The sequence below is a fragment of the Cupressus sempervirens genome, chromosome 6, assembly GCF_028749045.1.
Source record: "Cupressus sempervirens isolate cs-2001-9-10 chromosome 6, ASM2874904v1, whole genome shotgun sequence".
In the NCBI taxonomy this organism is placed as follows: Eukaryota; Viridiplantae; Streptophyta; class Pinopsida; order Cupressales; family Cupressaceae; genus Cupressus; species Cupressus sempervirens.
In genome coordinates, this window is record NC_143123.1 from 561,818,885 (window position 1) to 561,843,189 (window position 24,305).

General features: G+C 37.0%; 1 protein-coding gene across 2 annotated transcripts in view; it reads left to right on the forward strand.

Annotated features, from left to right (window-relative positions):
• Positions 1-24,305, forward strand: part of LOC149553507 (indole-3-glycerol phosphate synthase, chloroplastic-like) — a 237,079-nt gene that overhangs the window by 125,981 nt on the left and 86,793 nt on the right. For both annotated transcript variants that reach the window (XM_089788933.1, XM_089788934.1), the window contains 3 exons: positions 13,417-13,491; positions 13,627-13,671; positions 14,020-14,184. In XM_089788933.1, coding sequence (XP_089645059.1) covers positions 13,417-13,491; positions 13,627-13,671; positions 14,020-14,184 — 285 coding nt within the window. The remainder of the gene's footprint in view (positions 1-13,416; positions 13,492-13,626; positions 13,672-14,019; positions 14,185-24,305) is intronic.

Consider the following 24,305-nt stretch of genomic DNA (forward strand, 5'->3'; position numbering starts at 1 on the left):
ATGGTGACATCTGGATAGACATGTGATAAGTGGAATTATAACAATATTCACATAGATATATCCACTTAACTCAAGCTTTCTGTTGCCTTGCTATGTAATTCCTGAGGTATCCCTCCACCCATTTGTTTGCTATCTCTATTTGACCATCTGTTTGGGGGTGGTAGCTAGTACTTGGAGTTAGCTTTGTCCAACACAATCTGAACAACTCCTGCTAGAAGTGACTCATAAACTTGCTATCCTTGTTGCTGACAATACTTCAAGTTAAACCATGCAACCTAAATACCTCTATAGAATAAATCTGCCACCTGTAGCAGTGCATGTAGTGTTGATTGGGAAGAAGTGGGCAAACTCTTTAAGTCAATCAACAACAACATATATATAGTCTCTACCCTGGGCTCTTATTAATCCATTGATGAAGTCCATGGATAAACACTCCCACTTCCTATTAGGACTTGGAAGTGGCTTAAGTAAACTAGTTGGGTAAGAGTGCTCCTATTTATTCTGCTAGCAAGTGGGACACTCTCTAACATATTGCAACACTTCATCTTTGAGCCCTTTCAACGAAAAATGGTCACGAATCTGCCGGTAGGTTTTGTAAAAACCTGGATGTCCTGCCGTAGGTGAGTTATGATAAACTGTCAACACTATCCTCTTCACTTCTGACCTTGGCACCAAATAAATGCGCCCTTTGTAAATGATGATCTTATTCACAAGGGTGCAATCACTATTCTGGATCGATTCATCTATGAATCCCGATGCCCACGTATCCTATGCATACTCTGCAATGATCAAATGTCTCCAATCCTCTGATATATCGGTCATTAAGCTTAAGTGTGGTCTTTGTGACAAGACATCTGCTACTACATTTTGTGTCCCATTGAAATAGGTAATATCAAAATCACATGCCTATAATTTACTTACCCATTTCTGTTGCCTGCCATTAAGATCTTGCTGCCCCAGGAAATGTTTCAGGCTATTGTGGTCGGTTTCTATGTTGAATTTGTTACCCACTAAATATTGCCTGAATTTGGCCAAAGCATGCATTATGGCCAACATTTCCTTAGCATAAATGTTGAAGCTCCTCTTAGGTCCCATGAGCTTCCTACTCTCATAAGCAATCGGGTGTTTGTCCACCATAAGCACCACTCCAACACCTTTGTTAGATGCATCACAATGCAGCTCAAAAGGTTTGCTAAAATTTGGTAATGCTAGCATTGGACAAGAAGTCATCAACTCCTTGAATTTATCAAAACACTCTTGTGCCTCAAGAGTCCATAAGAAAGCCCCTTTTCTCATCAAGTCTGTTAAGGGTGCTGCATGCCTAGAATATCCACTAACAAACCTCCTGTAGAACCCATACAGCCCCAAAAATCCTCTCAACTGTGCTTGGTTGACTGGAGTAGGCCATTCAATAATAGCACGAATCTTTTCAGGATTCATGCATACTCCCTGAGCACTGATAATGTGACTTAGATATAATAACTTTGATAATCCCAAATCACATTTGGACTCCTTTGCATACAAAGACTCCCTGCTCAAAATGCTCAACATAGTGTCTAAGTGCCGCACATGCCCATCCCATGTCCTACTATACACTAGGATGTCATCAAAGAAGATTAACACAAATTTCCTTAATTGATGCTGAAAAACCCTGTTCATTGTAGACTAAAAAGTAGCTAGAGCATTAGTTAGCCCAAATGGCATAACTACAAACTCAAAATGGCCACAATGACATCTGAATGTCGTCTTCTCTATATCCTGCACTCTGACTTGGATCTGATGATAGCCTGATCTCAAATCAATTTTGGAGAAGAAACATGCTCCATGTAGCTCATCTAATAACTCATCAATTTGTGGGATGGGATACCTGTTTTTGATAGTCTTCTTGTTTAGGACTGTATAATCTATGCACAACCTAAGACTACCATCCTTCACCAAAACCACAGAAGAAGCGAAAGGAGACTTACTTGGTCTAATGTGCCCCATAGCAAGTAGTTCCTTGATGGTTTTCTCAATCTCAAATTTCAATCTCTTTGGATGCCTGTAGGGTGTGATCATGATGGGTTTAGCACCCTCCTCTAACTCAATAATATGCTCAATACCTCTATCTGGAGGTCTACCTAGTAGTATTTCACTGAAAACCTTGTAGTTCTTGATTCTCAATTCCTGTATGTCCGGGTGATATTCTGATTTTTGCTGCCCCTGTGATGGCATTAAAGTGCAATGGGCTGCCTACTCAACCTAGTCATGTCTCAACAAGATCTCCATGTGTCTGCAAGACATCATCTTAAATCCACTGTCATGAATGGCCTTAAGTATATGGGCCTTCCCTTCTGATTGAAACCTCATCTCCATATCTCTCAAATTGAGAGTGAACTCCCCTATATCATGTAACCAAGACATGCCAAGAACTAAATATGTATTACCCATGTTAACTATATAAAAATTTGCTTTGAAATCAGAGTTGTTGATCTCTAGGGCTAGACCTATAATCTTCTTGTCACATTTGAGGATGTAACCATCAGCTACTCTCACCCTCAGACCCTCAAATTGCTTTGTCTGAATCCCACACCTCTCAATCAATCTGGAATCAATAAAATTGTGAGTAGCACCTATATCAAGAAAAGTAATAACTCACTGACCAACCAATACCCCTCTCATCCTGCTTGTTGTACACTAGTGAGACAGCCCTCCTTAAGTCTACCCTTAGTCTTCTCAACACCTATATCATCTGTGCCTTCCTTTTCTTTAATTGATTCCTCATTTTCAGATTGCTGGTCTAAATTTTCAGAATCAGAATCCTCATAATATGCCCACATAACCCTGTTTGCTTTCTCGTTTGGCCTCAAGGGACAGTCATGGTTCACGTCATAGGGTCCTTTGCAATAAAAACAAAGTTTTTTCTTCCTTAAATCATTCAATGTCTCTGTATCCAAAGGAGCAAATGATTTATCTTTATTTTCAGCCTTTGTTTCATTACTGTCAGGTTTCTTGAATAATGGTTTGCCTTTGCTAGATGATGCACCCTTTGACTGAAATTTATTTACTGAGATTGCTTGTTTCATACTTCTAGCCTTCTTAATCGCTTCTTGCAAATTGAATGGATCAACCTTCAATGGTTCAGATAGTCCCTCCATGAACAAAACAATCAATCTCCTATCTGAGATATCCGACACCATTTCAGATAGCCTCTGAATGTCACTAATGAAATACTCCATTCTGCCTGTCTGTTTTAACTGTGCCAACTCCCTGAAGTAGACTTCTGGATCCTTCTTATCAAACCTCTCTACAAACTTGTCCATGAAGTCACTTGGTTATGCTAAAGGGTAACCATCCCATGGTACCACCAATCATGTGCAACTCCCTCTAAATGTAGCGTGGCATATTTTATTGTCTCCACTTTTGTCATAGGTCTCAGTGCTAAGAAGGTATCAAGCTTGTGAATCCAAGCTTGCGCTGTCATTCTGCTACTCCCATCAAATGTAGTCAAAGAAAGCTTCCCTGTAGCCCACTTTAATTCATTATCCTCGCCACGAGGTCTCCTATTCTATCTAACTGCATGGTAGTGCTCTCTTTTTTGGTTCACAAACCTCTCAAACGTCATTCTCTCCTGTACTTGTGATGCTAATAATTCCCATTCATCATTAGCAGCCATAAGGATATTTGCAAATGTCACATCCTTAGCTTCCTCTGCTAGCTCCTATACTGATTCCTCTCTAACAAAGGTAGGACGTGTGGGCGTGTTTGCTGTTCGGGAAAGAGTTCTATAAGCTCTAGGTGATCTCACTGCACTCCTATTATCCCCTTGTTCTTGATTCTGTCTGTCTTGTGGGTTCATGTGCTCAACCATGGTGGTGAGTGCCTGCAAAGCCCGAGCCATCCGCTCTTGTCCTATAACCATTGCTCCGTAAAATTCCCTTGTTCCTGATCCTCATTCCTATTGTCTCTTGGTGGGCTACGCTCTTGCTTGTCACCTATGGTGTCTGGTTGCTTGTCAAAATCTTGTTCCCTGTCAAACAAAGCTTGCCTACGAGTGTAAAATCTGTGAAATCCAACCCCGGGTGGCTTCATGTGATTGCTAAACCCTCAGGGCAGGATTTAGTTGTGATACCACTGTAATAACCTCAACCGGTTATAACTTTGTCAACCACAAACTCTTCTCTAATTCACTTGTTTGACATTTTGTCAAACACTTTGCAAGCAAGCTCTGGTACCAATGTAATAAACCTAACCAGTTAACTTCAACAAATAACAAATTCTTTTATAATTCTGTTGTTTGACATTTTGTCAAACACTTTGCATGCAAGCTCTGATACCATTGTAATAACCCTAACCAGTTATAACTTTGTCAAATGCCAAATTCTTTTCTAATTCAGTTGTTTGACATTTTGTCAAACACTTTGCAAGCAAACTCTGATACCAATATAATATCCCTTGCCCAAACTAACTACTTTTAGCTCAAGGAATATTGTCAAACAGTTGTATGCTGCCTTTCTCTTTTCTGATTTTTTTGTGTTTTAGATTGTTTGATATAGTTTGAATGATGCTAAGAAATTCAAAATGTTCGCAAATGATATTACAATACCTCTTACAATTAACTAACATGCAAGTGCAGTTCTTTTTCGTATTTTCAATGCATATACATGGAAACTAGATATGAAATGTACACCTACAGCCAACTAACATTTTGACAAACAATTGGCATACAAATATTATGCTGATCATATATGCTATTAGATGGACATTTTGTCAAACAAATGGTATGCAACATATATCTCCTTTATTGAATTCATTCCCATGTACAATGTTGCTATGAATTTGCCAAGACAAATGGACTTACAATAATGGCTACAACAATACCAAATCTGATTTTGAATTATCACTTACAACAACAAAATTATATGTCTAAGATTACAATGCTAACTACTAATAGTTGCAAGAGGAACTTGATAATAGTGATGCCCAAGGATAGAGATGAAAGTTGCAATCGCAGTCAAGCATAAATATTGTAGCGTGACATTGTTCATGCGTATTGTGGCAACAAGGAAAAAAAACAATTACTAATGGCTGCCAAAGATGAATCTTTAGGTCTGCACTCGTTAGGCCATCAATATTCTTCAAACCCTTCGGTATTCCTTAACTTTAAGCACAAACAGAACTCCAAAATAAAGCTCTCTTGAATGCCAAATTTAGTGGATATTTCACCACCTCAAATGCTTGCAACACTAAAGAATTGACACTCTCCAATGATTAACTGAAATCAGAAACCCTTAGTTTCTTCTCTCAAGTTTATATCAAATGCAATTGACAATAATCAGATGCTTAACAATGAAGCTCTCGCCTCTATTTAGTCTTTTCCTTCACCTATCTAGAAGGAAATAAGATATTATTTAATTGCACTCTCTAGAAGCTTCCCCCTTTCCAATACAATAATTAGTTGTATTTTTAGAAAATGCACTCTAGAAGCTTCCCCCTTTCCAATACAATAATTAGTTGTGTTTTTAGAAAATTATATTAATTAAATTTAAAGTCACCTTTTAATTTTAATTTATTTAATGATTCCCTTTCTCCTTATTTCTCCACTCAGCCTTCGGAGAATGTAAAGGCTAAGAACTCCACTGAGATGCTAAAAAGATGGGGACATTACATTGATCCATGTATATGCAAGGCCATTCTTGCATATCAATAGTAATGAATTCTGTGATATGTAGTGTGCTTGGGGGTGACGATAAGAGCTTATCATCTAAGTATGGGAAGGTAACAAATGTGATAATTTTTCTATGGTTAACAAGCACTCCTGTATAGTCAATAGTATTTTATTTATAATTTTATTGGCAATTATGGACTCATGAGTATCACTCTTCTTTTTAATATTGTATATATAACTTTTATAGTGTAGCCTATATATATAAATTTAAAATACATATGTATGGATGAAGTCGAAGACCTACCCAAGGAAAAAATTGCTTTGTCATTTACTTATACCCGAATTGGAATCCTAATTGACAACTTAGCACCAAATGTTTTGGCAGATAACAATAAATATATGAAGGTTGTGGAAGAGGTTCAATTGGCAGAGGGATTTTTTAATGATGTACTTTGTTTACTCTCCTTGTCATCTATCTGCTTGCAGGCTATGAAATTACTCATAGCGCACAAGGGTAGTTGCGTTTACTCTTGATTATGTACACATTAGGTACATGGGGACTAGATATATCATTGCTGCAGGGGTAGTTGATCATTCATCTCAGTTGTATTTCTTTTCTCATTTTGCTCTTGATGATGACTTATGTTTGTTTGGCTGATGTTCACTCCCTTCCATCAAGGGGGAACTATGCTTTGTGAGGAGAAGTTTGGTCAATTGAATCTTAGTTTTCTTGAGAGCAGTATTATGCTTTCTACTTCATCACCTACTTCTTCAACTTTGAGAACTTCCCTTCAACAGGTTGATCATAGTTTTTTCGTATCTTGCTTTGTGGGATGAGTATTTGGCAAGTATTTCGGACTTGTTTGCAGAGTCCCATATTGCAGATTTGGATACATATTTGACCTTTTTTCTCTCCTCTTTGCCATCAGTTTCAGCATAGTTGTTGGTTCATCTTTATTGTCTTCGGAGATTGACATTCACAAATATACTCCGTTTGATTTGGCATGTTTTTCCCTTGAGTTTGATCATGATTAAGTGGTGGCTTATTTGACGTTGGCACTTCCCACTCAATTTTAAGAGACTTCTATTTGGAGATTTTCTTCCTCCTTTCAATTGGACATTGAGTGACTTCTTCATCGTTCAGTGAAGTTGTTTCTTCCTAAGGGGAGATCTATTGCTTGGATTGTCTTTTGGTTTTAGGCAATATGTCATCTGCATTGGAGCTTCTTCATTTAGGGGCATATCATGTCTCTGTTTTTCCTTGTTGTTGGGGAGTACTTGATTGTATATAAATGATGTATACAGTCCTTGGGGATATCATTGAGTCGTCTATGCATAAGCTTGTTTGTTTTTTCTGTCTTTGGGAGAGGGGTTTTGTCCTAGGTGGCATTCTAGAAGTTCCTTATAATGAGACTGTGGTGATTTTGTTTGAACTTTTGGTCACTGAGCATTTTTTTAATTACTTCATCCATTTAATGTTTGTATCAAGGGTAGTTGTCATCCTACCTCATCATATTGTCTTAAAAAGAAAGGTTTTTTTGTACATTTCGTATGTCTAGTATGCTCATTATTAATACTCAATCAATCTTGCATTGTTGAGGCAATCCATTCTTGCCATTTTCTTTTGTGGAAGTTGTTTTGGTCTTCCAGGATCTTGGGGACGTTGTGGAGTTATCTAATCACTCTTAATAATCTTTAGCCGGACATAAGACTCTTTTGAAAATAGTCCTTAAGGCTCTGCTCATCAAAATATTTCTTATTTTAACTGTCACCTCATCCTTCCTTAAGGAGCTGGATTCTTTGTTTGGAAAATTTATGGGTTGGTTCTCTGGAAAACAAAGAATGGTGTTTGGAGTTAACTGAGGGAAAGTTTCCATACCAAAGAAAGTTGATGCATTTGATCTTAGGCAAGTAGCCTTGAATAAACAAGCATTTGCAATTGAAACTCATGTGGAGGTGGTGTAGGAATTTTGACCAGCTCTGGGGAAAAATTCTCAACTACCAATATCCTGATGAAGTTGATTCAAAATTTCCAGGAATGAATTTGATTAGTAAAGGCTCAGTTTTTTTGCATACTATTGAATATGTGGCTTAAATAATTAAGGCAGGTCATCTTTGGGTTATTAAAAATGGGAACCATGCTTTTATTGAGAAGATGCTTGGGATCGTTATCCTCTGCTTCTTTCCTCTTTTCCTGATCTTCAACCTTTGAGGGAGGGTTTTAACGCTGCTGATTACTGCATTGTGCTGATTTTAAAGACAGGCTTATACAATTAAGGAAGGCCATCTTAGGATTATTAAAAATGGGAACTGTGCTTTTATTGAGAAGGTGCTCGGGATCTTCATCCTCTGCTTCTTTCCCCTTTTCCTGATCTTCAACCTTTGAGGGAGGTTTTTAAGGCTGCTGATTACTACATTGTGCTGATTTTAAAGATGCTCTTGGGGTTGTTAGGTCTAAAATTACAATTGGAGGCATTCAAGTTCTTGCCTGAAGATGCAATCTTGAGGAAAAAACACTTATTTGTCTCTATTCTTTCTGCAAGATCTTGTTTTTAATTAGAAAATGAGATGTCTTGGCATAAGGTTGTAATTCAAAAGTGATTTAGTTGTGATTTAAAAGGGATTTACATTTTGGCTATGGGATACAACTGTTATGTTAGAAACATTGATTTTAAAATTGATTGCTGATTCAGCGAGCGAACTGCAACACTTTTTATTTAGCTACTCTCATAATAATTGCCATACTAGGGATAACATTAATGCTCTTAAATGAAGTGCAACTAACATATCTTCAGAGGACAATAAGGCCCAAGGTTTTAACTTTACTATAATCTCTCAAGACTTGTCAGAATCATTTTCCCGCAGTGCGAAGTGACCGATTATTAGTTTCTGTTGGATCTATAGATTCATGATCTCCTTGTCCCATGACCATTCCTCTCATTGTGCTCTCCCTGGTCCTCAAGGTTTTAAAAAAGTGAATGACTTTGGCAAGTGGACCCCTTCCTTCTAGAATTTATTGAAAGGACCCCATGGTTATTCTTGAGGCAACCCAAGTAATATCGGCCTTGGAGGGGTTGCATTGGATAAAGATGGGTTTTCATACTTCATTCTTCCTATGGCTATGAGAGTTTTAACTGATTCTTTTTTTTCAGTCTCTTTTCTCCAAAAGATAAGGCTGATGACTTTTCATGGTGTCTCATGATTCTGGCTGAGGAAATCAAATGCCTTATCTAAAGTTTAAATTTGTCTCCTTTTTTTCAGATTTCTTGATGGAAGAATTGTCATTGATGTCAAAGGGCTTCACTAGTAACAATCAGATTGTTAGTACAACTATTATCAATATCAAAGTGATGAAAAGATGAAGTTGTATTCAGAAGAATCTTGGATCAATATAGGAATCATAGTAAGCAGCTTAGAGACAGAATACTACAGCAAAAACATCAATGCACAGCCATGACATATAGAATGAAGATGCAAAGAGATCATATTTGGGTTGGGTAAAGTGTTCAGTATTATCAGTGATGAATAGGAGCAATTTCTATGTAGTCAATCATGTGAAGATAGTAAACAGACACTAAAAGATTAATTAACACAAAGAATAACAACACCATGAATGGTGATAATATCAGATGGTAGGGAATTAAAGCCAAACAATTTATAATCGGAAATCATCAAACCTGTTACAGGGAAAGAAGCAATAAGTTTCTTCGTAGTGGAGAGTCGGTCAGGAAGCCCAATGAAAGATGAAGACAACAATATACATCAACTTTAACTGGCCTTCACAAAGACATATAGAAGCAGCGATTTATTTTCCAAGATAAAGATCAAGTTGCTGCTGTACATTGACTGAAATACATCCAGTGATTATTCATGATGAGTCTGCAGAGTCAATGAAGTTTGAACCGAGTTAAGTCTGGCAGGAAAATAAATTGTAATCACATGAATTGAAACAGTGACTGGCATACTGGAAAGGCCTGATAAAATGACAAAACAAAAGCTTAAGATGCAGGGTATATCATAGCCATAGATGGATAGCAATGACATGAACTTTGTAACGTGCAAAATGATATTAATCATATATGAGCAGCTGTGGAGATAATAGAGGTTATCGGCAGCAAGAGTAATATAAGAAACAATAATAATCTACTGTATTGCAGACTTCCTGTTTGACCAGTGACAAAGATGTTAACTTGGAAATATGAATATACCTATGTGTATGAACAACTCAGGGTTCAAAAGCCAAATACATTTCATTCAATAAATTCATTTGTTAGCAAAGATGGACTACAACAATGATGGTCAAATATGAAAAGACAATGGAACAGCAACAAGATGAATTCTGATAAGAAACAGGCAAAGTTGTAGATTTACGATAGTGGTACAAATATGCAGATATCATTTTCGCATATGCGGACCATAAGGAAGATTTGTTATAGAAAAGATGATGAAGTCGAGTAATATAGTTCTATACAAGCAACATTGGGAGAGTTACAGCCGAAGACTAATATGTACAAAAGACAGGAATGTTACGCAAATATGATCTGATGTGGGAATTAAAGTAGTGGGAAAATAGTCAGCGCCAAAGAATTTGCAGTGATAAAAAGTATTGACAAGCACTTGGATAATGAATCACTTTGGTGATAATTTGATTGACGACAATCATGTGCAATCAGACAAGATGATAAACCTGAGAAAAATCATTAGCTACATATTGAGGAATAATGTCATTAGAGATATCAGATTGAATGAGCAAGCAAATACATAGAAAAATAAAAATTAGAAGTAAACGTTGACTTCCATAATTATGCTGGGAATTAAGAAAAAGCCAATACAATGAACTCGATACATCTGAAACAATATAACAATTGTATATGCATCGCATGTGTGTTTTCAACGGCAAGCTAAGTACCCTGTTGTGAATGATACAAGTCTCACAAGTTTGACAATTCTGGAAGCAATGACAACATAGAGATGTAAAGTGAACCAAAACATATTGGAAGTTCATAGTGTTTAAACCACAGATTTGTGTAAGGAGAAATAAAATTTAGAAGGATGTCATGTGTTGGAATGTTCATGGCAAACCAAAAGAACAATATATATATCGCAGGGATTTGAGATATGGTAGAATATTCATACGTATGCAGGTCAATTATAATCAGCCTTCCATTATAGAAACCAATTTATTCAAACCATAAGACAGAACTAAAAGAGGCAAAAAGAAGTGTGTTAAAAAGTATGTTTATAAATTATGATATAAATGAAATGGTTGAAAAAGATAAGATTATAGTTATCTTTTGCTAAGAGACATGTCTTTTTGAATTAAATATATATATAAATAAAGAGAGATGTATCATTCAAAAAAATGAAGTGTGAGAAGAATATGAAAATATAAGAGAAGAAAATTCAGAAGAGTAGAGTGTGTGCAGATAAGAAGAAAACATATATGAAGTAAGTGACTGGAGATTAAAGAAATATATATTCAAATTTATTAAATCTTATATATAATGTAATGAACAAATTAGAGAAGAGTGAATAGAGCAAATTGATCAAAGGAGTTTTAATAGAGCATATGTTCAGATTTAGATTTGAAATATCTACAATATGTTATAAGTATGTTAGAATTATAAAAGAAAAATAAGAAGGACCGCTGCTCCATTGAAGACAATGTAAGAGGGATGTTTTCAGAGGTGAATGTATATTAAAAAATATCAGATTAAAGAAAAGGAAGTTTGAATTTAAAGCATCCATCATCAGTTGAGCAAGCAACATTGATAAGGTGGAAAAGCAGTTTGTTGGCAGTGGGTTGGTGCTCAGGAAGACAACAAAGGGACTTGGAGCTTCCTGTAGGTCGGAGCCTGCAAAGAGTGGGAGTTGGAGCTTCCAGTGAGTCGGTGCTCATAAACTTAGGGGTTGGAGCCTCTAGTAGGTTGTAGCCAACAAATCATTATAAACGAACAAGTTATATAAAAGCATTTATTTGTCGTGGTTTTCTCCTGCATTGTGTTTTCATGTAAATTCTGTGTTACTGTGTTATGTGCATAATTGTTCATTTCAGCATTTGAAGTTAATTGTTTGGATAAACGTTTTAAATTGACAAATTTGTTATTATACTAATTCACCCCCTCCCCCCTCTCAGTATAATCGTGTGCTCTTCATTCCCAAGGAGTGGAACTTGGTGGCAAATCATCTTGAAGAGGACCAACATTAGAACGTGTCTGATTTGAACTACTAGTCCCATGTTAAGATGCTCAACTTATTTAATTTCTTGAAAATAATTAGTTAATTAAAAATTTGTTTCTCTTTGTGTATCCCAATTAGGTCTACTTGTTGTCTTTTAGATATCTCTTTTGGCATCTCTGGAGATCCTGGATTTTTGTCCACCTTGGTTTACTGTTGGTTGGATTATGTTTGTTCAAGACTTCAGCAGAGTTTCGCTGTACTTGCAAGTCTAGAGATTTTAGTGAACTCTGCTGGGTTTTCTTTATGTAATCTCTGATTGTGGTCCTGGCTATATGGAATTCCTTGTTTTATAACCTTTAGTTTCTGATTTTAATACATCTTTTCGCCATAGAATACTCCATCACACAATTTAAGAATTAAATTCAATGTTTCAGTTATTTACACACTTGAACCATATAATCCTGCTGACCAGATGGTATGTGGATAGTAGAAGTAGCTGGAAAATCGAGTGCTGGAATCAGCAACTAGATCAAGAATATTAACTGGCCTCTTCCTAGATGAACTTTATCTAAATAGGAATTAATTGCTCCAGGTTAGCCTGGATTCTGGAATTCTTAAGTGGGTGGGGGGTTAAAAGGCATAAAGGCAAGAGGGTTGGGATTAGTTGAAGTCTAAGAGCTATTTAATTCTTAGCGTTGAATGTTATCTGGTTTGAGAGAGTCACTATCAATGGGTTTCAGCCGTGCTGTCGTTAGTGGTGCCTTTTATTTGTTTTCAAACGATAATATTTGATTGATGCAGAAAATATGTGAACATATAACTAATTAATATGCCTATGATGATGAGTTGAAGTTCTATGTTTAAAATTTGATATGACTAGTAGAACTATTGATATGATTCCCATTTGATTACTATTTTATAGCAACATTGTTTTTGTCTTCATCTTGCTAGTACGATGAGGAATAATATAGAAATAGGCATAAACCCCCTCATCTTCAAAATTTTGACACAGTATAACAGAAATTCTGTATGTATTAATATCGCACCCCTACAATAATCTGCTGCATTCTAGCTTCTAGTGTCATGCCATCAATTGATAGTTTTTGTCTTCATCTTGCTAGTACACGATGAGGTATATTTTAATATTGTGCCCCTACAATAATTTTCTGCATTCTACCTTTTAGTGTCATGCAATCATTTTCTGTTCATTGGGAATAGATAGGCAGCAATTTCATGATTGCTTTGTTGTCTGAAAAATTGTTATAGAAGTATCTTACATCCATGAAATGTTACAATATAATTGTGGCTGATGCTTGTCTTTCAACATGTTCCTTGCATCATTGTGTGTTAATACCAACAGTGCAAGTGGTCTTATATATGTTTTATTCATTAGCTATTTACTATATTTGTTTTATCCATTAACTATTTACTATATTTGCATTATCCATCAACTATTTACTGGTTGTGTACGTGACTTGGATTGCTAATGTATATTACAGTGTTCATCTTTTTACAACTTACATCAGCCGAAATTCTCCTTGCAGAATTAGGCTAATTAAGGTGCTTGGTTGTGATCTCTGCATAAATAGGTTAGAATAGCTCAAGCTTATGCAAAGGGTGGAGCAGCATGCCTTAGTGTTTTAACAGATTCCAAATATTTTCAGGTGATACTTTTTCTCTTTTAGTCAACTGTTATATGTTAGAGCTAACATTACTTATATGATTTATATTGCTTAGGCTTTATGGTTAATTTACCATATTTTATAACTGATGTTTCTTCTTTCCACTTGATTTTACAGGGAAGCTTTGAAAATTTGCTGGCAATTCGACATTCTGGAATACAGGTGCCCAATTTAGTGTACTTCTCACTTGACATATTTTGACATTGCATCCTCTTTAGGTGAAGATGCAAAATCTACGAATAGTATTTTACTTAGATATTATGCCATGTTATTTAGAAAAAAAAAAAGTCCTCTCATAAATGTCTGCTGAAAATTCATTGATGTAATGGTCTTGTAGAAAATATATATATTAATAAATTTTTTCATTTGGCTATTTTTTGAAGTCAGACTTAGGTGTAGTTGTTTAATCTTTTGGTTAGATACTTAAAGGTAAAAAACGAGTCACGATTATTCTAAACTTTTTAATATATTAATTCCCTAGTTGCCTTCCATCCTGAATATGAAATGCAGTGCCCTTTGCTGTGCAAGGAGTTCATTGTTGATGAATACCAGCTATATTATGCTCGACTAAAAGGTGCAGATGCTGTTCTTTTGATTGCCTCTGTGTTACCAGATCAAGATATAATGCTCATGCTTTCCATTTGCAAATCTCTGGACATGGCAGCTTTGGTTGAGGTTAGTTGCAATGTATTCGTATTCTTCTGATAAATAAATTGCAAACTAACAGATCTTGGATGTTTATCAGAATTTTGTTGGTACATAAAAGGTTACTTTGAAGTGATGCATATGTTAAATCAGTAAAGAGAAAACAAAACTACAAGTTAAAATTTTTATCACACCGTAATTTTGTAGTAGAAGGTTATTGAATGAAAATCTGTAAAGGTTATTTATTTATTCACGCTTAAAAGGTAAAAGGTAAAAATGAGTATACGAGAGAACTTTAAAATATTTATGCTACATGTAGAAGGAAAATAGGAAAGAGGATTTAAAGAAAATGCTTTCAACCTTGGGATTTGGGATGTTGGCATATTCCAAGATTAGGTTCTGCTTAAGTGGTTAGGTTCTGGATATGCTTTGTTGAGTTAGTGCCCATAGCTTCTCAAGAAAGTTCTTTATAGCTTCTGTACTAGAGATATTATATGGATAACCAAAAGTAGTCTGATTTTTTTTATCAGATGTCGATGTTGGTTTCCTTTGCTGTACAAATTGCAAATGCTGTAAAACTCAGATTTAAAATAAAACCGCTTTCAGATTTGAATTGTAATAGACTTTCAGTCTAAGATCCTGACAGCTCCAGATTTTGATTCTATCAGTTGTATTAGAATTCACTATCAGATTTCTGTACCCATGATTTGAATTTCAAATATTTGGAGAATTATGATCTTGGAAATTTTGATTTTGGTGTTTTAAAATCCTCAGCTACTGGTACTTAATGTATTATCCTTTACCATGCTGGTTTGTTGGACGGATACTTATAATATGGAGAGGAGATTCCAAAAGATATATGAATCCTTTGTTTTGTTGTATAATTAATTGTTTTTTCCCCTATTCTTCATTTTTCTTCTTTAATTTTATTTTTTGCAAATTAGGGTCTGAATCTGAAAGTCCTCTACAATATGTGTAAGAGTTCTACTTAATGAATTATTTTCTTGTTGGCAAGATATTCTGTTGTATAAACAGTAGTTGCCCCTAAACTTGTATTCCAAGAAAAAATCTTTGAATTTATCTCAGATATGGTTACAAGATGATTATTTTACTGATTTTGAGTTGTTTAGTCTTTACTCCGTGCCATGGACTTTGGCATGGGTCAGAACGCGCTCTTGGGCTTGACGTTAGAATTACAATTGGGCTTGCCACAAGCCTAGTGCATGCCATATGCAGAACCACCCATACTTGGAGAAGCATGCAAATAATGAAACTTGGCCCTTTGTAACACATGCTTCTCGAGATCAGAGTACACACGTTCGTTGCTCTATCCCCATGCTAGGATGCTCCTATGCTACTCCATCACTTGGATCATATGTATAAGGCTCTTAGCCAGGCATGTGCCTTGTCCATTTGGTATTATGACTAGTGCAGTTGTAGCGATGAGTATTAGATGGAGGATGAGGAATATCTCCCTAGTCTACAATAGCTTGTAAATGAAGATGCAAACCTATGTGCTTGTAGTAGCCCTCCCCGTGTTATCGATTTGATCTACAACGTCGGAATGAACTCGTGTCTCTTTCTGCCTCATGGTAATGCCATACGTTCAAAGCTGCAAGATGCAATGCATATCCTTGAATGCTATTGTCCGCAAAACCTAAACACATACGATGAGATTAGTTAGTGTCCGAAAGGTTGCTTGAGGGTTGAGTTACCCTTTCGAGATATATATGTACATTGTCCTATCGAACTATGGATCATAATTGTACTCGTGATTGTATACTCTACTTATATGAATAAAGTGCTATCTTGTTCTGTGTTATATTCTAGTCTCTTAATGCAATAATTATCAGTTTTCCCTATACGGTAAACATTTGGCGCCATTGCTTGTCGAACCTGGTATCAAAGATGTGTTCCGATGATTAATGCTGAACTTGCTCAATAAAGATTGAAATAAAATAAAAGGAAAGGATTATGTGCGCACAACATGTAAAGCATTAATCCTTACGCAACAGACAAAGCAAAGGTAGAAATTTCAATAGTTCACCGAGGTTGTGTCACTGAAGGTAAACATGGTGCCATAGGAGCATTGACCGGCGGTGTGCATTCATCTAACTGACCGAGAAGTACTAAGGACTTGCTCAAGGAGATGCAACAAAGGTTAAATTTTGTTGAAGAGATGAGTGAGGAGTTTCTAAACTTGTATATGCCAAGGGTGGAGAATATGGATGGAAGAGAAGTAACCAACATGGCTCAAGGTGCCGAAGGAGCACGAGCGTGGGGTGAAATCTTCGACCCTGATACACTAGACGAAAGGATGCAACTCGATAATTGAACAACCTTGCTTCTAGAAGAACTCTTCACATTGTAGAGTAACGCAGTTGTCCGGAGTAGCGCAGTTGTGTAGAACAATGCAGGTTTACAAAACAATGTGGGTACGTAGAACAACGCGAGTGCGCAACAAGCACAAAAAGTCAAGCGGAATCAAGCAGAAGATAATGATGGCAGGACTGAAGGAGAAACTGCCTAAATTTACTGGCAACGTGAAGGTCGATCTAGTACATGTGTGAAACAATATGGATTGCGAATGACGTAACGAACGAAGATGACTGGATACATCAGTTTCCAACTACTCTAAGAGGCATAGCAATTGATTGCTTTTCAGACATTGACTAGAAGAAGCTAGCCACATGGGTAGAACTCAACAAATAATTTACAACGGAATTCCGACTACTTAGGAATGACAATGAGATCGTAGTGAAAATCTTGCACATCTTCAACAAGATGTCAGTAGGAAACTTCAAAGCTTTCTTGGACAATTGATCAGTTTTCAGCGCAGAGGACAAGCACCTGACAACACTCAAGGAGTGTATGGAGAGATGCAGATGGACACGACTAGCACTAAACCCTAATAAGTGCAAATTCATGGTGCCCCAAGGAAAATTGTTGGGACACATTGTGTGCAAGGTAGGCTTGAAGATAGACCTTGATAAGACCCAAGTGATACTGGAAATGCCACCTTCGACGGACGTAACCGAAGTAAAATCATTTCTGGGACACATCACAAAAGATTCATTAAGAATTTTGCCAAAATATCTTAGCCTCTTGACAGACTAACTTGCAAAGGGGAACCATATAAGTGGGAAATAGAGCAAGATGAAGTCTTCCAGGGGTTGAAAAGATGACTAGCCACAACACCTATTTTAGGTTACCCCAACTGGGACAAGGAGTTCCATGCGTATGTTGATGTGTCAATTTTTGTCATCGAAGCAACATTGGCATAGACAGGTGATCATGCATTAGACCACCTAGTTTACTTTGCAAGTAGACTCTTGTCAAAAGCAGAAAAGAACTACAACATGGTTGAGAGGGAAGCTCTTGGGATGGTGTATGCTGTGCAGAAGTTTATGCACTACTTGCTGGCAACCCTGTTCGTGTTTTACGGAGATCATCAAGCTTTTCTATATTTGGTGAATAAACCAGTCATCTAGGGAATTTTTTTTGTTTAATGCTTCTAAAGGATATGTCTAAAATCTTGTCAATAAACAGTCTTCGAAGGTTGTCCAATTGTTACCACTTTCTCATTCCAAGGGGAAACTAATTTCATAAAGCCTCGTTCTAATGGAAAAAATGCTAAAGTGTAAATGTTATATCAAAATAATTGTAGCCCATTAAAGCACAGATAAGTAGTTGGTTGCTTCTCTTGTAGGAATTCACATTTACGATTATAGTATGGCCCGAGAAATGCCATGTGAGGATAGACGACTTGTTTAGAATCAAGTCAGGGGAACCACTTGAGGGAGTCAATGATGACTTTTTGAACGCACATTTGTTTCAGATAGCTGTGCTTCCATCGTGTTCCACAAGTATTAGAGAGTATCTTTCAACGGGTCCGTTCCTTAGGGAAATCAACCAAATAGAAGACAAAAACTCATACTGAGAAGTTGAACAATCCAATTGATCCACAGGCTACTATACAAGATGGGATCTAGCCAAATCCTTTAGCGATGTATTCTCGAGGAGGAAATATCTAGAGCATTAAAGGAAGTAGATGAAGGGCCCGTAGGCGTACATATGGGGTTGGACACAATTGTGGGCAAGATACTTCTCGTAGGATTGTTGTGGCCTATTGTGCACAAAGATGCCAAGGAGTGGTTCGTTGGTTGTGATACATGTCAGAGAGCTGAAAAGCCACTAAAAATGGATTTTATGCCCCTAAACTCTTCACGTGTGTAGGAACCATTTGAACAATGGGGACTAGACTCTGTTGGACCTCTGAAGTTAATCAAAGCCCATAGTTGTCATACATCGTCCTAGCAACGGAGTACCTCACTAAATGGGTAGAGGCATAGGCCCTACCAAATAACTCTGTACTCAGTATGGCGAAATTCATCTATGAACAATTTATTAGAAGATATGGCATATCAATTCAACTGACAAGCAATTGCGGAGGGCAGTTTGTCAACCATGTCATCAGACTACTTACGATGGAATTTAAAATCTTCCATTCACTTTCAAGCCTGTACTGCCCAAGAGCTAATGGATAGGTAGAATCAACAAAACAAAATCGTGCCATGTTGAAGGAGAAGATTGGGAAGAGAAGTTGTCATTGACGTTATGGGCCTACCAATACCTCCTACAAGGTCATTGTAGGACACACTCCATTTTAGTTAATGTATGGTTAAGAGGTTGTAGTACCAATAGATTTTATGATACCAATTTTACAAATAGCAATTGAAAACAAGTTGGGAGACATGGAGTCTTAGGGAGAGGTTATATAACTTGAACAACTTGGACGAAGAAGTATTACAAGCACAATGGGCTACAGAAATTTCCTAGCTTAGATGCAAGGTCTAGTATGACAAGCACCTGAAACTGAACAAATTCCAACTAGACCAACTAGTATTGAAATATAACGGGTGCAATGAAATCAAACTGGGTAAATTCAAAGTGGAGTGGGTTGGACCATACAAGATCTGGGCACTGGCTAATCTGCAGACAAAATGCACCAAAGACAAAAAAAAGTCGAACATAATTCTTTTTCAGATTCACGAAAACACAACAAAATTGTCTAAAAAATTTTGTTGTTTTCGATCACAAAATATATAGATCATGAAGATCATATGTTAAAAATTTCAAAAGATTTCATTGTGTTTTCATTTTTTTGAAATTTAGTCAATGGTGCAATTTGTAGGGAGGATAGCCATGTCCCAAGATCTGTGAGGTTGGTGATAACAGAGCGATCAAGCTCTGGACGTTGAGCGGGAAGGAAGTGGCAGACCTAGTAAATGGTTTGAAGTAAAAAATTTACCATAAGAGGAATGAAGCATGGGAAGATGGCGACATTTTGACGAACAATTTGGGTAGAATCTAAAATGAAAAAAATAAAATAAAAATAAAAATAAAATAATAATAATATATATAAAATAATAATAAGAAACACAAAATTATATCAAGTCATAGGTGAAGAAAATGAAAAAAAGATAGATGAACAGAAGGGAGCAAAAATCAAATTACTAAATAATGATATATCGAAACAATATAAAGAGTTAGGCAGAAGAAAAAAGTAAGACACCATACGTCCCTTCAAGTTACCACACCGTATGACACTTCCAAGCATTTTATGGACTTTCAAGGCATCATACCTCCTGCCATATGGCCAAGGCAGGATATAGGGAGAGACCATATGGATTCATAGAAGAAAAGCAAGAAGGTTTGTGTCGTATGGCTAGAGGAAACATTAAGGTTTGCTTTGTATGATTTGTAAAACAAGTCATACGACCCTGAGGAGGCCATACGACATCCAGAGACATTAGAGAGCAGACTGGATTTGCACTAAGGGAAGAAAGAAGAGACCGTGCGGTCTTTAGCATTTAGTGAAGACAAAAAGCTACCATACAACCTTGCAGAATATGAAACAAAGGAGGAACATCACATACAACCTCGAATAGACATTGAAGAGAACAGAGACTATACAACTTGAAACAAAAAGCTAAGTTCTCAACACTATATGGTCACGAACTAAGAAAAGCTAGTGGGAACCAAACACCGTAGGAAGAGGGAAAGGAAGACATTTTAAAAGCATAAAAAAAAAAATGCCCATATGACATTACAGAACGAAGCTCGAAAAGGGAAATCGTATGACCATACGACATAGTAGGAACATTCATTTGTAACTATCAATGAATAATTTAAATATATGATCGCCGTACGGTCGTAGGCAAAGTAGGAATTGTTACATGAAGAGCAAGACATATGCTACGAATAATTATAAGGGATGTAAGTTCGTTGTGAATAAACTGAAAGAAGGTTCCTAGAAGAAACGCCATAGTCATACAGGGGTAAGATAATTTTCCGAAGTGACAACTACAATATAACTTGGCAACCAGGGATTCAATGAAAGGAAGAACTTGAGCTGCAAAAAGTCAGGATCAGAAACTTACATCTTTTGAATAGGTTACAAAATTTTGTTCTGATCAACAAACAATCAACTCATCCTTATGACTCCCTCTTGATCACTTCTTATATTTCCCTCAACATTATCTCCATCTTACTAGGTAGATGTAATCAGTAGATACACTTTCTCCCTCAACACACTTACTCCCTTAGTTCATTCTTCAGTACACTCTCTCCCTCTTTGACAACAATGCCAAAGATTTGTCATCTTCATATATAGTGTGTAGAGCATCCCACATTTTCTTTGCATTGTCAAGACTTTTGATATGATCGCCATACGGTCACAGGTAAAGTAGGAATTGTTACATGAATGCCCGAGAGAAGGACATATACTACGAATAATTATAAGGGATGTAAATTTGTTGTGAATAAACTGAAAGAAGGTTCCTAGAAGAAATGCCATAGCCGTACAGAAGTAAGATAATTTTCCGAAGTGAAAACTACAATATAACTTGGCAACCAGGGATTCAATGAAAGGAAGAACTTGAGGAAGAACTCGAGCTGCAAAAAGTCGGGATCAGAAACTTACATCTTTTGAATAGGTTACAAAATTCTGTTCTGATCAACAGACAATCAACTCATCCTTATGACTCCCTCTTGACCACTTCTTATATTTCCCTCAACATTATCTCCCTCTTACTAGGTAGATGTAATCAGCAGATACACTTTCTCCCTCAGCACACTTCCTCCCTTAGTTCATTCTTCAGTACACTCTCTCCCTCTTTGACAACAATGCCAAAGATTTGTCATCTTCATATATAGTGTGTAGAGCATCCCACATTTTCTTTGCACTGTCAAGACTTTTGATATCATCAAACTCAGCATAGCTTAGGGTAGAGGCTATTTCCAACATTGCTTGATTGTGTTCTTTCTTCTTTTTCAAATCTTCAACAGTTAGGGCTCCAACAGGATCAGTATGCTCAACAGTAGTGATAGTTTGTGCAGGATCAGTATGCCATGCAGGAAAGTTATCTCTATTAAGCTTGGATACTTCTCTTTTGACATCTTGATCTTTGTGCTTCTAGTACCTTCAAACTAGTCCTCTTAAGTAGATGGCTTTGATACAATTTGTTGGAACTCTTTAGAATAACTAAGAGGGCGGGAGGGGGCAGAGGGTGAATTAGTTATTCAAGGTCCAGATGTACAAATAAAACTTTTCACAGCTTAGTGAACCCATATCCATAAAACATTTTCATCATGCATGCATCCATTAGATTATGCAATCACTTAAACTTGTAGGTTACTGTCAAATGAATTTGCAGAAATGTAAACATGAAACATAATAGATTCAATAACACATTTGACATAATGATTTAATGTGGAAACCCAATTTGGGAAAAACCACCAGTAACATGCTTTTCATTCTCACTCTTCTGAAGTGATGCCCTGTGAAAGACCAACCTTGTTAAAGGTTACAATGCACATTGTTAAATGTGACCTGGTTAAAGGATTTCAATCACCCTGTTAGGAGTGAGCCTTGTTAGAGGATTTTAGATCATTCACTTGGAATGTCACCCGGTTAAAAGATTTACAAATGATTGTTAGGTCAACTTTAATCCAAAAGATTTACTATACACTGATACAATGATTATAGAGTAACAGTAAGGCTTGATTTGATAACAACTTACAACTTCATTTGCAGATTACACTCTTTAGCTCTGATAGCCTGTTTACCCTTCAAGCATCCATACCCTTAAGCCTTCTTGCTTTGTTTGCCAATGTAGTCTCTTCTCTTAGGTCACTGAATGAAGCAAATACCCTAGACTCCTTGTCTTCCTTAGGTTCTCGCACATGACAACCCTTGCTTTTGACCAACCATCTCTCTATATAGAGAATTAAGATATTTTGTCGTTCATCCTCCATCATCCATTTTAGGGTTGGGTTAGATTAGGTAGGATTCAATGAATCTACCCCTCATTTCATTTCATTCCCTTTCTAGAAATTTCTCCTTCAATCCTCTTTGAATTCACCTCAAAACAGTTCATCTTGAATTTTGTGCCACCAGCTCATCAATCTTATCTTCCACATAGTTCATACAATCCAAGAAATCAAACTTGTCGGCTCAAATTCATTGAATTCTCTATCTTTCTCATAATGTTGACACTCGGCATTAACTAGCTTCTATTCCTCGACATCCGTTGGAAAAACACTCGTTACAAACTATAGTTTGTTGGTGCTCGACATCAAGTAAACTTTACTCGGCTTACACTGAAATTGACTTTGCTCGGCTCCAACCGATTTTCTGCTTGGCTTAGACTAACTTTGTTTAACTTTTTCTTCTAAGCTTAATCAATGTAACCAACCTTTGCAACCTTAAGTAGATTATCAATGTACTTTAATATCACTGTCTTAACTGATCCTTGTACTCTTTTTCATATCATAACTCAACCTTTCCTCTAGGTGCTATTGTTACCTCATTTGATCAAATCCTCTTTAGTAGTCAAACAAATTATAGTACTTAGAACATATAAGCAATTGTGTTACCAACAAGTAGCAGGTTTGGCATTAGTGACAAAACAATGATTGAAACACATTTATCCTACTTGTATCAATTTGTTTTCAACATAGGGATCCCAACCATTCTGGAGGTAGTGGCTACAATACAAACATAATCTCACCCATCACTACCTAAAACCTTGCTGTACAAGGCGATGGAGATACTAACGTAGGAGGTACTTGACAGTTTGAGGGTACCTCAAGTTTGGTTGGAGGTAGTTGGTTCAGATGTTGTGGTTACTATAGATACTGTGTTATTTGCTACCAATGAAGGCACTAGAAGGGCGAGTACAACGCAAGACTTGAGTGAGTAGGACTTGAGTGCGTATCTAAGTTGTTGGTTTGGCAGACTAGTAGCGGTGACATCTATTATTCTCTCGCCTATGAGTGAAGTATCTCGGGAGGTGGATCCTATAGTTCCACAGGAGGAGAGCCACCCGACTAGTGCAATTGAGCTACCACCTCCACCACCGACGAACAACACTACTTAGAGGATGTTAGAGGCAGTGGAGATAGTGATGGGCACACAAGAGCAGTCTAGATTAGTTCTCTCGACAACCATGGGCGAGGATATAGAGGCATACTTGGTTGGCATGGTGACTTGAGGTCGCCAAGTGGTGATTTTTGTGCAGACACGAACATTGGAGACAGTGGTGCAAAAGAGTTGGAGCAGGTTCTACCTTTCATGTAAGTCGGTTGTCCAGCTACCTTTACAATATGCTTCGAGGAACAAGGATGGCATAACATAGAGACTCCAGAAATGAGACAAGAGTGAATTGCTATAGAGTCTCTGTAGTTGAGCACCGAGTGGAGAACATGACGCGAAGATAGTGTAGGTGTATCGGGATGCATACTATTCTCTACGAAAGAGTCAAGCATATCAGTTAGCAACAGAGAGGTCTTGGGAGGAGACAACTAGTTTGGCTATGTAGCAATCTCCTTGGGAGATAGAGCGGGTAACACTCATTGCCAAGAGTGAATTAGAGAAGGTAACATTCTTATTTTAGTTGGAGGAAGAAAAGCAAGCCAACAATCGGCTACAGATGTAGTCGGATGCATAAGAGATGGAGCTTCGGAATATAGCAGAGATGATGAAGATAGTTTTAGAGATTCAGATGTGGGCTAAGGCGGATCTGAACACCTGGACCCAGCAGGTGCACGAGTTACATGCACAGTTGAAGGCTACTACACCAACACCA